Genomic DNA, 14,345 nt, shown 5'->3' with positions numbered 1-14,345 from the left:
TTAAAATACATAACATTGTATCATGTGGATATTCCTTTGACTAATTTTATGAAATCTGATTCTAAACAAAATTGCAAGTTGTTTCAAAATAATGACTGTTTCAGATACCCCTAGCATTGCACATCCTCATTTTATATATTGCCGACTGTACTATTAAGTTTATACGGAATAAAATTTTTGGATTTCAATTGTCAATTGTCCAATTTTTTACTGTCCTGGACAAAGTACGTGAATATGAGGCATGTGATTGGCTGTCTGTTGCAAAGTATCTAACCATAATATTCTAACACCGCTTTGTTTCATATTGCACATTGACACCACAATCTGGAGTTAACAGCAAATGCAGAGCTATCCCTGCTCCAGAGCTGGGTCTTATAACCCAGGGTTTAGACAATAACCCAGGGTTAAGCGTAGTGTGAAACGCCCTTTAGATAGCAAAAACGTTAGCCTGACGTGGTCATATTCAATTCTAGTCAGAATATGAGTCTGAAACTGCTCCATTGGGCTGTGATTATGGGGGCGTTTCAACCGAACCAGGAAAGATCTCAATTGGACAGAGCTACAACCAATCAGAGCAACGGAGTGACGCATAACGTTAGTTGTCAAATGTCAACAGAACTCAACTGCACTGTGATGCCAAGTCTTTTTTTTTTTCCGTGGGTTGTTTTATATGTCCGCGGGTTGAAGCGACTATTATGTGATATATAGACCCATGAGTGCAAATTTTAGCAGGCAACCTTACCAAAATAACACACATTTTACACTCCAAACACAATTTTTTGGAGAACCCCTTTAAGAAGATATTATTTAGGGCTAGTAGTTGGCGGGTTTTGTTGTAAAAACTTAAGAACCCTGTCTGCACGCACGCTGAAATAAACGATCTTTCCCAGTGTTGTAAAAAAATAAAAGAATTGAATGATACATAGAGTACTTACCCAACATGATCATAATTTCTGAGAGAAATTGTGAAGGTGAATGCAGATACAAACAAGCTCTCCGTTTAGGATTCAAACAAATATAATCCAAGCCCCTTTGATGACGTGATGATTACGTTACTGTTTATCATCTGTCCATCATCGTCTAAAGCCCGCCCTGATGATTTCATTGGTCTGAACAGTTTCTGTTCAGGAATAATTACTCCTCTATGGACTGAGACCAGACCGAACTGCCCGACCTAAAAAAAAAATGTGGGCGGGGCTAAGTTCGGCTGGCATCCAGGCTACAAAAACGTTCTATTTTGGGAAATGAAAAGGCCCTTTCTATAGATTAAGTAAACCCAGCCTGATCTGCCAGCGATTTGATTTCTGTTACACTTTTGAGGGAACCAATCACAGACTGGCTTTCCCCCCTTGTGTGCCATTGGCGGGTTTAACATGATGACAGATCAAGAAGCAATGGGTCGTAGACCGTTGGTCACAACTCTTGTGGTCTGATTGGTTGAAGGACTATCCAATTGCATAAACTCATTTGAATAATGCTTGTTGATCACGCCTCTTGTGGGCTGATTGGTTGAAGGACTATCCAATTGTGTAAGAGTCATTTGAATAATGCTTGTTTATCATGCCTATTTTGCAGTAGAAAATACCAACATGATCTCATGGCAATGCGTATTAATAGTACGAGTGTGAAATCCTGTAGAATGGATACGCCAAAATGAGTTTTGGCATGCAAATGCTACGCAAGTTTTTTATGCAAGTTTTTCACGTGCATATGATGCCACCCTAATCCTACCCAAGAGCGTGTCATATGCACACCATAAAGTGAGTATCATATGCACACGAAAAACTCATTTTACCGTATACATTCCACGAGATTGCACACTCGCATTATTTATACGCATTTACGTGAGATTGGAATAGCAGACTCCTTAGACCAGTGTTCAATCTTAAATTTAGCTTGGCCTGGTGATAGCCAGACAACACTTTCTCACCAAAAGTGACATGAATATGCCTCTGGGTTGTACAGTAGAGGGCACAGTTAAAAATAAAATATATATTTTTTAAATTCTAAATTCTAAAAGAAGAATAGGATGCAGGAGAAGAAAACTCAACAATTATTTCAGCAAAAAAAAAACTTTTAACAAATGATAGATAGAACACAAATGTGATGTTTATTAAAAGTAATGTTTGCTTCTTGGGATGGTTGAAGTGGATAATCAAATGTCAGCAGCAAAAACATTGGTTAATAAAGTGATATTAAATACATAATGTATATTTGTGTAATTTTATATATTTAATTTTTGCAGGATTGCTTTATTCTGAGATTGCATTGAAAAACAAAGTAACTTGTGTTACTTATTTGGAAAAATAAGACTATTGTTGTAAATTTAAAAGTAATGAGTTACTTTAGTTACTTGAAAAAAAGTAATCCGATTAGGTATGTCAAGTTACTTGTAATGTGTTACTCCTAACACTGCATTTCACACTAAAAGGGCCTTTTAACCCTGGATAACGAAGCAAGGTAAAGCAGTGGAAACCCTGAATTTTGGTGTCAAAGATACAGTAGTGTGAAACAATGCTGTGTTAAAATGTTACACCGAGCTGTTTAGCAAGACAGCCAATTATGACCAGTCTCAGTGGTTAACTCATTAAATACCCATTAGTGGTTAGGATCAGCAAATACAGAGATACCCAAGCAGTGACACCAAACGCAATAACCATGGCTTGTCATTAGAGTGTTATTTATTAAGGGATAAATGTGATGACATTGAAAAGCAGTTAATGGCTTTGTTTACATGCACATCATTTTCCAATTATTCTGTTTAAAAAATGTTAGAGAATAATAGTCCTCGATCAAAATCACTCAGAATTACCTTTGATTGGACATGTGCAGATATAAATTAATGTTCACTTATGGATGTGCATTACTGTTTAACTAGCCTATATATTTCAGCTGTTTAGCATTTGTTCAGCATATTTTCAGTCCAGAAATCAGAATATTGGTTAAATCTAATTATGGCAACTATGACATGCACATTCAGAAAATGTACACAATGTTCACTTTATGTTGGTTAATATCAGAATATATTCAGAATACAATATCAAAATATAGAAGGATTACAAACACAGAGTAACATTTGGATAAAAAATATTAAGTGTGTGCGATTTCTTTCAATGCATTTTTCTTGCAATCAAATCGACCCAGAAACCATACTCTCGATATTACCAAATCGAGTCTGAAAGTGTATGAGCACATCTACATTTGCCAGTAATTGTATCAGTGGATAATTTATTTATTTATTGCATGAAGTGAAGATAAAAGTTAATTTCAAAATTCCTGTTATTAGTTCGCAGTCGGTTACAGCACAGCGGTCGCTGGGACCCCAGTCACTTAAGCAATCCGTCTCAAGAGAACACGAGGGTTGTTTGTATCAATAATGTTTATCTGGTTAATGAGTTTCCACATCATCTGTGGTTTACTATTAGTATTTCAGAACAGTGTAAAATGATTCATGACATTTTGAGTGCAGCCACAGACCCGTAATCATAGATGTGGGTTAAAGCGGCGCACCACGGAAACCTCAGGACACCAGCAGGCCAGAACTATAGAGTCCCAGGGCGCGGAACAGGGTCGCTCAAGCCGCAGTAAAGACCCCCCGCCTCCGGCCACGTTTTTCAACCCGGCCGCGGCAGTCTATCGGAGAAACCCGCCACAAAGCCTGCGTCCTTAAGAACCACACAAGTGCTCAGCGTCTAGCTCTTTAAACGCGCCAAATAATCCTAAAGGAATGTTCGTCGATCAGAAATCGAACCAGTACTGCATCCCACTAAAACTGAGAGTTTAATTGCTTATTTTAAAGCCTAGGATCGATGCCAAATTATAATTTAACAATACACTCTTGAAAAATAAAGGTTCTTTATTGGCTATCTGGTTCCAATAGAGAACCTTTAACATCCATGGAACCTAAAGGTTATTTTAAAGTGAAAACATAACTGTCAACTGAATGTTGTCTGAGGAATATAAATTTGTCTTAAAAAATTGTTTTGAACTGCCATCCATGTAGCCTAGGCTACTATTTAATTTATACACTGCCGTCCAGTCCGGTAGGCTGATCTGGTCTATTTGAACCCGGGACAGAATTCCTCCCCGTCCCGTCTCCTTGCGCCCGGATAGAGCCATTGGTCTCTCCATCCGAAAAAGTTCCAAACCCGCGCGTCCGTGTGGCGTGCTGTCATTCCCCGCGGTGTTGAGTGCATGTGCGCGGATGGTGTTCGCGTTACCTGCTCACAGATTCAGTCCTCATTCTCTCCTCCTGCGCGTGAACTCCTCACACTGGCGTCCGTGTCGTACAGATCCGTTCTGCGTCAAGTTTGTGAAAGGGACAAACACAAGACCCACGGAGTTGCTTGGCGAACTTTTCCTCGTTTCTTCAGATTCGTTCTCTATTCTGTTACACACTCTCTCACACACTCCCCTCGGGTAAGAGAGGGAGGGGTGTAGGTTTTTTCTTTTTTCTTTCTGTCGTTCACCCGACAACTTTTTTGTCCTTGTGTAAAGCTAGTGTGACGCTGGACAGCTCGGGGGCCTGCAGGGGCCACACTTACACACACTCTCTCTCTCTCTCTCTCTCTCTCTCTCTCTCTCTCTCTCTCTCTCTCTCTCTCTCTCTCTCTCTCTCTCTCTCCATCTGTTTTTCTCTTTCCCTCTCCTAGAACTCCATTCCTTTCACTGTTACTCTTTACTTAATTTCACTCTGACACACACCTGTACACCATCACTTTTCAGCATACTTGCTCAGCAATGAACACGAACACCACACCAGTATCACACAGATAACACAGCACTATTAATAGTGCATACTAATGTTTAAGTTTTATATCACCACATAGAAGAGACTAGGGTTAGCTGTTGCTTTTTATTTCTCAGGCTGTGTTTATAGTGGAAAATGTATTTTTGTACACACACTGACCTTTTGACCAATAATGGGGCATGTTGTCACTCCATATGATGGAATAATGGAATTTGCAGCAGAATGTAATAGAAAAACAGAATATTAATATTTTAAGAAATGTTATTTCATGAAACACAAATGAAATATAAAAAATTAATAATCAGCAATAAAAAATAAACAAAAGGATATGCTATATTCATGTTTATTAACACATTCATATTTTTGTATTGTTTCAGAATGGTTATACTGTTTTAATTTAGCTGAAATTTCTAAAATAGACTTTAATTGTAGGTTACATAACTTCCCTTAGCCGCACTTGTGTTCACTTTTAAGGTGAAGTACTTAAAGGTGTAATAGGTAGGACTGATCTAAAACACTTTTGTCCAAATTTGTTTAAACTTTCTTTACATGTCAATACATAATTAAAATGTAAGTACTCTGAAAAGGAGAGTATAAAAATCGAGTGAACCGATTTTCGTTCGGGACGAAACAAATGATTAGCTTGGGCGACTGTCACTCTCTCTCGCTACCATGGCGACCACCGCTTTCGCTCCAGGATCTGCCCACATGCACGCGCTCGTTTGATTTGAGCAGTTCAAGAGGCAATTAACCTAGGCAAAATAATGGCAGAGAAAGTGCATTCAAAATTCACAGTGCAAGGTTTTGCAGTCAGCGCGAGTAAATATCTGTGTGGCTTTTCAATGATGGTGAGAACTGAGGGACCTGAAAAACGACTCAATGCTGGCTGTATTTCTGCTGGACAGGTTATCTTTCATTTTGATTATACATTTTTTTGGTGTAGCGCGTTTATATATTTTGGGGGCGTGACTTTGGAAAGAGCCCAGAAGGGAGAAGGTGGAGTGAATGGAAATAATGAGCTGTCTTTAGCTGTCATGAGAGGTCTACAGACACTCAATTTTTATACTTTCTTTTTCAGAGTACTTACATTTTAATTATGTATTCATATATAAAGAAAGTTTAAACAGGTTTGGAAAAAAGTTTTTTAACCAATTCCTACCCTACCTTTAACTATAACGATTGTTAAATCCACCAGCTGGAGTGCCCTTGATTTCCACTAGAGGGCACCCCTCTCGTCTCCTTGGCATACCCATCATTACTGTGCATTCACACTAGACACAACGTCTGAATAAATCGCGCTAATCGTGTCTCGTGTATGCGGCTCGTCTTGTTGCGAAATGGCTGACATGGATCGTTTTCCATTTGCCGGCTTTAGCTAGCTTGTATTTTCAATATGTATAGGTCAAACTGAGTAAAGAACAATTTTTACAATTTACCAGATTGTCCAACCTCACACACTTTCTTCTAAGCAAGATCCTTTTTATTCCTGTTTCTATAAAGTAAGAAGATGTATCGTACACCTCTGGGTATCCACAAATGAAAATTTTATTTTTTTCAACTTGCGTGAATCACGCGTAGTTTGATGACGTTTGAGCGCAGCATCTTGGGACATGTGGTCTTCACCTCACAGTCGGTGGAAAATAGGACACGGGCAGAAATCATGTTCATGGATGCGGTTATTAACGTTACTGTAGTCTAAAGCAGAGCAGGACCGAGTGTTGTGGAGCTGAGCACGGCCGCTGGAGCGATTGTTATACAAACACACGGCTCGCGAGCAACGGGGCTTTTATTATGACGGGACGGGACACATTCGCCGGGGGCGCGCACTTCTGCTTTTCTGGTCATGATTATAAGGTAAAGCCAGCAGCTCTGTTTATCATATTAAATACATTTAAGTGTGTTTAAAATTATGTTATGACGTTACTCAGTGTGTTCGCTCGGCCCTGCTGTGACATGTTCACACTGCTAAGAGAAAAGCGCTTCTGCCAAATAAAACTGAGGGTAACACAGATATGACGCAATTGACAGGTGACTCCTTCAAACGCTATGCTGACACGTCCCGGTCTTTGGTTAAAATAGCAATTTTTTCACAATTTACAAATAGTTGGAAACATTTGGGATATTGTAAGTACTCAACTGAACAAAATATATAACACTGGCCTAGTGGTTTTGGGATATTTTACTGCAAAAATACTACATAGTGCACCTTTAATGCTTCATTCACGTCTGGTGTGAAAGCACCATTAGTCTGAGCCTCAGATGTCACGCCCTCGGACCGTTGGCTGAATGTCTGATGTATATAGCACACCTGGAAACAATTTCAAAGTCATTCTCTGATTGGATGAAGTCTACAGGATGTCCACAAGACGAGTGTGTTGCAATGGCTTCTGATGACTTTTGCCGTTGTTGTAAAAGGAATGATGTCCACCGCCACTCCATCAACCTTTGTGTAAACCTAATAGCATCTCAGACCCACTGAAACATCTCAGATTGACGGTTAAACAGAAAACATCAAGCTCTGATCGCATTTGTCCCCTTTGTGAGGCATTTGTATTGCGATCAGAATGTGATTTGCAACATTTTGATATTAAAATAATATTGACAAGTCTTTGGAAAATTGTCAAACAAACTTCATTCAAATTCAGTCATTTCAGAAGTGCTAGAACATTTTCAGACTTGAGCATAGTTACGCTAGTTATTTATTTATTATTATTTACAATTTTTACATGACTACCAGTTCTAGCGTGAGGAAATAAGCACAGAAAGGCCAGATATAGAGCTGCTGTGTGTGTTAGTACATGATCACACTCCCCATCCTCCTCATCACAGTAGCCGGTGTAATCCACATCTGGTAGCTGAGTGTTGTTCTTTGCTCAGGTTTTAAAACAGGCGTGATAGCTGATTTAAACGAGTGATGTTCCACAGCGGCATCCATCTTTGTAATGTACAAAATCTGCTTCACCTTCACTGCGCTGTCGTCATCGTGTAAAGCCCGCCCCAACGTTTCTGATTGGTGCCGCGATTTCGGCGGATTAGAAATGGGCTTGAATGGGCTGTTTGCCAGATTACTTGCAGTTGTCTGGGTTTTCCCAGGCTAGAAGTTAACGGCTCCATTGTGGCAGTAAAATATCATATTCATAAAATGTGCTATTCAAAAATGAATAATTTGTAGATGCACGCCTGTCTGTTGTTGCAGGGATACCGACTTTACATTTAAGCCCCTAACAAAACGAACTGTGATTGGTTGAATTACATGTTCGTCAAATGTCCTCTTGGGCAGTCCTCGACCAGTGAAAGCTGCAATGGAGTCCAGACCTTCTGCCGTCAGTTTTAATCTTTTACATTTTTAATGAATCTATGAAGCCATTGTAAACAGTACCGTTACATATTAGGCTTAGTGTTGTATTACAATGCTAGCTTACTTTGTTGTAAATGACAAAGCCTGACAGTGTCGCTGCTAAATACTCGTTTTATTCAACTACAAACGTTGCATCCAATGATTCCAACATGTTTCAACCGGACACCCCCAACTCGTACAGAGGTGCGTATCCCAGTACAACAACTTAACTCAATGCGTAACTACCATAGTACATTGCATCGTTGAAGAAATCAACTAGCTAGTTACGACTGTTTCCCGAAACCGTATTGTCGCAAATCTGTCGTTCAAAAACCCTTGGCTAATAATGTCATGCAGGTGGTGGAGTAATAACTGCTTTTACTTAATTATTTTGAGATCGAATTCATGCTGGGCATTGCACCTGAGGACTAATTCTTATTTTTTTGTTATTTTGCTTTATTTCCTGATTCAATCATATGCTCGTTCTTACATACTAGAGCACGTCCACACATGCGCACTCTTCAAAAAACGATGCTTTAAATCTCTTGACAAATTTAAAAGACATAAATGACATTTGTATGTATTCAAAATAAAAATATATGGATTGTAAATGTCAGCTTGCTTATTTTGCTCAAGATAAGTATTTATTAAGTCCACATGTCATGCAAACAAGAAACTATGCTTCTAACCACAAGTTGCGATGCTGTTTGCGAATGGTCGTTGGAACAATGGTTTCGGGAAACACCGACTGGTTGAATTATGTTGATAACGACAGAACTTGCGGCCATAGTTGGCTAACGTTGCTTTTGGGAAACGCACCCCATATCGAGGCTTTAAGAAAATCCCAAACTTTCCACTGGTATTTACAATTTCGTGGTGGCGTTCGTGCATTCATCTCGTAAATATAATCTTTACAACATGACTTAAACGCACCATCAATTCCAAGAACGCAAAGAACGGACTTGTGTTCTCGTGGAGACCGGTCTTACCAGGCAACCTTGAAAGAACGAACTCAGAAGGACGTGAGGACAGAACTGACCGTCCCGTGTCTAATGCACAATAAATACAACATAACACTACAAACAAATGTCAAAACATATTAAAGCATTTTTTTCTTATTATTATAGACATTGATTGCATATATTATATTTTTATTTTAATGTATGGATTTATGAAAAGGATTAGCCTATGTGTTACCTGCTTTGTCAATGTTAAGATTCTTTTTAATATCCCAATGAAAATACCACAGGCTTTCTTCAGGGTATTACTTTATCAAAATGAAGCAAGACAAGCGGACATATATTCACTTTCGCGAGCCATGACGTATTGGATTATGATTTTGGATTTCAATAATTACGATTTAGCAAAAATCATATGAGTGAGGTCATACAGATTTGTACGAATTGCCGTGAGATCGGCAAATAAGACATAATGTGTCTATATCGCCCTATTCTTCAAACAGATTTAAATAATACAATAATAATTAGGATATTATTTTCCTATTATTTAATTATTATATGAATTTATTCTTATTATACCAACCATAGGACATTTTACAGTAAAAAATAATGCTAATGACCACGTGAGCATGTTCCCAGGTTCGTAGGATCACAAAACTCCTCCACCGTGAATAAATCGCCATCCGAATGCACGAGTTGGCATGCAAATGTATGTTTACGGACGTCCACGTGCGTGTTCTTGCACAAGTGAAAGAGACAGTGACAGAAAGAGACGGTGTGGAGACATTCCTGTAAAAAATTATTTAAAAAAAAAAGTTACCTGATTGCCTTAAAATTTTGAGTTCATTAAAAAATTTTTTTTTTTGTTAACACAATGAACATTTTTTGAGATTCGACAACCTTTATCAAAATATTATAAAAAGATTTTGTAAGCATACTGGGTAATTTTATTTTTGATGACGTAGTGAAACATGCCAAATAGTGCTATTTTCACGATTTATCACATTTTTTATGTGGTTCAGATACAATAATAGTTTGAGTTTCTATTTATAAACAAATTCCCTTCATTGTTTAAACTCAAATTTTTTATTTCAATAAACTCAAAATTTTAAGGCAACCAGGTTACTTGTTTTTTAAAGTTAAACCAACAATTTCTTTTTACAGTGTATTTGTTTTAATATTTGCTATATATCTTGGTATCCAGATTTTCAATGTGGTTTACTTTTGCACCAATGTCTGAGACCACATTAAATATTTTAGGACTGAAAATCAAATCTATACTGTAATTCATGTCAGTGAATGCTTAAAACAACACTCTCAATAAAGCTCAAGAGAGATCAACATAATGATTCCTAATGACTGCAGATTTTTTATTAAGACCTCAAAATGCTCAGATATACATCAACGTAATTCCAATGAGAACGAATGTTGAGAACGAGTGGTCTCAACTGCACAGAAGTCTTTAAAAGGGGATGCAAATCTTGAAATCACACTAAATGAAAAACAAGGTGGCGTGAAACCGACAGCATTTGTTTACTGTTAAGGGAGGGGTGGATAGATTGTAAAACACTAAGAACAGGGCATGTCAATATACAATGATGGCTGATGCATCATGCATGAGTGCCACATGAGATCAGAGGAAATCTCTATGTATTTATAAATCCCTGAATGCAGAGCTACTGCATGATTCCGTCTGTGAACATAGTCATTAATGTTTATTGCCATGTCAACAAGTTGATAGGAATTTGTCTTGGTACAACTCTCAGACGTAAATAACATAAAGGACAGACATCATAAGTACAAAAACCGACAATGTTCCCCAACAATACCCAGCAAACAGTAGGACTTAAAGTAGACCAAAACCCCACAGACATTAAAAAGACAATACCCATTGACAAGAACAAGAAAGTGCACAGTGCATTCAGTTGATGCATAATGTCTTTAGAGGTGAAAGGAAACTACACAAGAGACGTTCAAAGCCTGTTATCATCTCAATATAGCATAACAAAGATATATTGTGTATCTAACAAACAAGATAGCATATCGTAATCACACTGAGAGAAATGTTGTGTGACCGCTGCGCTTCAGTGCTTATACACGTCTGTTTCTGTGAGTGTAATCTGAGCTATCTTGGATTAAATCATACCCTCGAGATATAATGGCAAATCTGAGGAACGCAGAGAGGAAAGTAGCTAGAGACACAGAAGGAATAATGAAAAGAATGCAAAGAAGTCAAAAGCTGAAAAGAAAGACAAAATTCATGTTGAAACATTATGCGAATGATCTTAAAACTCTTATTTACCCAACTGGTCAAAAGTTTGGGGTCGGTAAGATTTGCCTTACCAAGGCAATAAAAATAGTGTGAAATATAATTATTACAATTTAAAATAATTGTTTTCTATGTGAATGTATTTTAAAACGTCATTTATTCCAGTAATCAAAGCTGAATGTTCAGCATCAGTCTTCAGCGTCACATGATCCTTCAGAAATCATTCTGATATGATGATTTGATGCTCAATATTTCTCACTATTATCCATGTTAAAAAACAGCTGTGCTGCTTCAGATTTGTACAGAAACAGTGATATTTTTTTAATGAATAGAAAGTTCAAAAAAAGGCAATTAAAATCTTTTGTAACATTGTAAATTTCTTGTATTGTCACTTTGGATCAATTTAATCCATCCTTGCTAAAGTATTAATATCTTTTATAATGAAAAGAAAAGAAAAAATGTTTTTATATGTGTGCCTACTTAATTGTGCATATATGTAATTTAATCTTAAATGAGTATTATCTCACCCAGCACAGCGAGACGCTTAGGTGACCCGACACCATCCTCTAAATGACCTATCCCATCCTCCAGAGGGTTTAACTGCTGACATTAACCCCTCCTCATGTTACAGCAGACAACATATTTGAAATATTTGCCTTTTAAAAGCCCATGAGAAAACAATTGGGTAGTTGCTTATCATTCAATATTATTGAATGCACAAGTGCTAGTGCAACGCTAAAAGTTGACAAAATGAACTTTTAGCAGATACACATAGCAATAACAAGTCGCAAAATCATGTTTAAGTTAAAGGTGTAACATGTATGTTCTGCTTTATTGTCATGGTGTTTTGGGCTGTGTCCGAAAACCTAGGCAGCTGACTCGTTGCCTCGCTGCTTTATCAGACAATGACTTGTAAGGCAGCATTGAAGGCACCTCACAAAAGTAATTTCGGACAGACTTCTAAGGCAGTGTAACGGTTTAATGACCAACAGCAAAATAGAGCGAGTTTGGTGAGAACTTAACACATATGTAATTACTACATTCGTAATTTCTCGCTAGAAATGACATCAGAAGTGGAACATATTGGTAAAAAAAAAACATACATTTACACACAAACTGACCAGCAAACGCAACTTTCGGATGCAATCTTTTCCCCCCAGCTCAACTGTCACTGAATGGAAAGCACAGGATTGTGGGATACCAAAGGCAACGAAGGATACATGTGTGCTGCCTTCAAAAATCGAGCAGATGAAGGTATCTCAGGAGACAGGAAGTGAAGCTAATATTAGATTCGGACGTGCCTCGATGCCTTTCTGCCTTGAAATGTGTCCTCGGAAGGCAGCATTTTGCCAGTTTCGGACGCAGCCTTGGTTTCCCTGTTTTTTTTTTGCCTACCCATGTTCCCTAGTACTTCCCTTAGTTGCTTATTACATTCACCTGCCGGTCATTATTCCCTCATTATTCCCTGGCTGCGTCCGAAACCTGGAAAATGCTGCCTTCGGAGGACACATTTCAAGGCAGGAAGGCATCAAGGCATGTCTGAAAACCTATGGGAGCTGAATTGTAGCTGCGCTGCCTTATCATCCAATGACTCTCCATGCAGTGTTTGCACATGAAGGCACCTCACAAAACTGGTTTAAGACAGACTTCTGTGGCAGCATAACACATTTAATGAGCTACAGTAAAACAGAGAGCTTTGGTGAGAACTAAACAAATATTGAATTAGTAATTTCTCACTAGAAATGACATCAGAACGTGCATTTACACACAAACTGACCAGCCAATGCAACTTTTGTAAGTCATCTTTTTTTTCCAGCTAAACTGTCACTGAATGGAAACCACAGGATTGTGGGATCAAAGGCAGTGAAGGACACATGTATGCTGGCTTTATAAATCGATTAGATAAAGGTATCTCAAGAGACAGGAAGTGAAGCTAATATAGATTCGGACGTGCCTTGATGGCGTGATTTTTTTTCTTTTTCTTCCCCAAACCAGTTCAGTGGAAATCCTGCCCTGGAGGCGATTCTAAACATTTCATTGAATCACAATAATGATTGCCTACACCCAGCCCTGATCCCTAAACCCATCACTGTAACCTCAGCCAATGGAATCCCCTCCAGTGATCTTTGGTCTGTGAAGTTGGTGAGGTGTCTTCATTCACAAACACTGCCTTACAAGTCATTGTCTGATAAGGCAGTGAGGCAATGAGTCAACTGGTTTCGGACGCAGCACCGTGTTTTTAAGCCCTTATGGTGAGGGCAACTTTTTGAGTAATGTTGCTTGGCAATGCTGCCTTCACTGGTCAATCAGGTTAGACAAAGGGCCATGACCGATCTAAAGTATCCATCAAGTGGATCCGTATACAGTGATACCTATTGAGAATGGGCAACACATTTATATCTAGATACTCCATTTAATATTGGCGGCATTGCTCAAAAAGTTGCCATGTGTTCACCTTTAGTTTCCTCAGTATTTCACAGAATCTCGTGTCGTACATTTCCCTGTAGCCAAACCTGACAAAAGGTTTGTGAAAAATTACACTTTAGCATACTTTTAAAAAGTGCATTCTGTGCAGAACTCGGATACATTTTGTGGTCCGTGTCTCTGTAGTGGAGCTTCAGCGGTTTGTGTGACACTGATGTGAAACCAGACTTTATTCGCCACAAGGGAAAGTACATTTGCACGTCTTAATCGTTTCCTATCCCCTATATAGTGCACTACATTCACAATGTAGATGTGTGAAAAGAAATGACAGTAAGGCAGTTTTTGTATTAATACAAAAAAAAAAAACTTTTCATCATTATTACTCCAGTCCTCAGTGTCACATGATATTTCAGAAATCATACTAATATGATGATTTATTATCAATGTTGGAAACAAGTTTTTTTCCGGATTCATTGATGAATAAAAAGTTTAAAAGAACAGCATTCATTCAAAATAGAACAAGATAAATCTAACAAGATAAATCTTTACTATCACTTTTTATCAATTTAGTAATGGCTGATGAAAATTCAGCTATACATTACAAAT

General features: G+C 38.1%; 1 protein-coding gene across 2 annotated transcripts in view; it reads right to left on the bottom strand.

The window, feature by feature from the left end:
- Positions 1-4,473, bottom strand: part of adamtsl4 (ADAMTS-like 4) — a 96,945-nt gene extending 92,472 nt beyond the window's left edge. For both annotated transcript variants that reach the window (XM_067449258.1, XM_067449259.1), the window contains exon 1: positions 4,221-4,473. In XM_067449258.1, coding sequence (XP_067305359.1) covers positions 4,221-4,243 — 23 coding nt within the window. In that variant the 5' untranslated portion in view covers positions 4,244-4,473. The remainder of the gene's footprint in view (positions 1-4,220) is intronic.
- Positions 4,474-14,345: the final 9,872 nt, after the last annotated feature.

Source organism: Pseudorasbora parva, chromosome 7, assembly GCF_024679245.1.
Source record: "Pseudorasbora parva isolate DD20220531a chromosome 7, ASM2467924v1, whole genome shotgun sequence".
In the NCBI taxonomy this organism is placed as follows: Eukaryota; Metazoa; Chordata; class Actinopteri; order Cypriniformes; family Gobionidae; genus Pseudorasbora; species Pseudorasbora parva.
The sequence above is the reverse complement of the archived record's forward strand: the minus strand, read 5'-3'. Positions and strand labels throughout refer to the sequence as shown.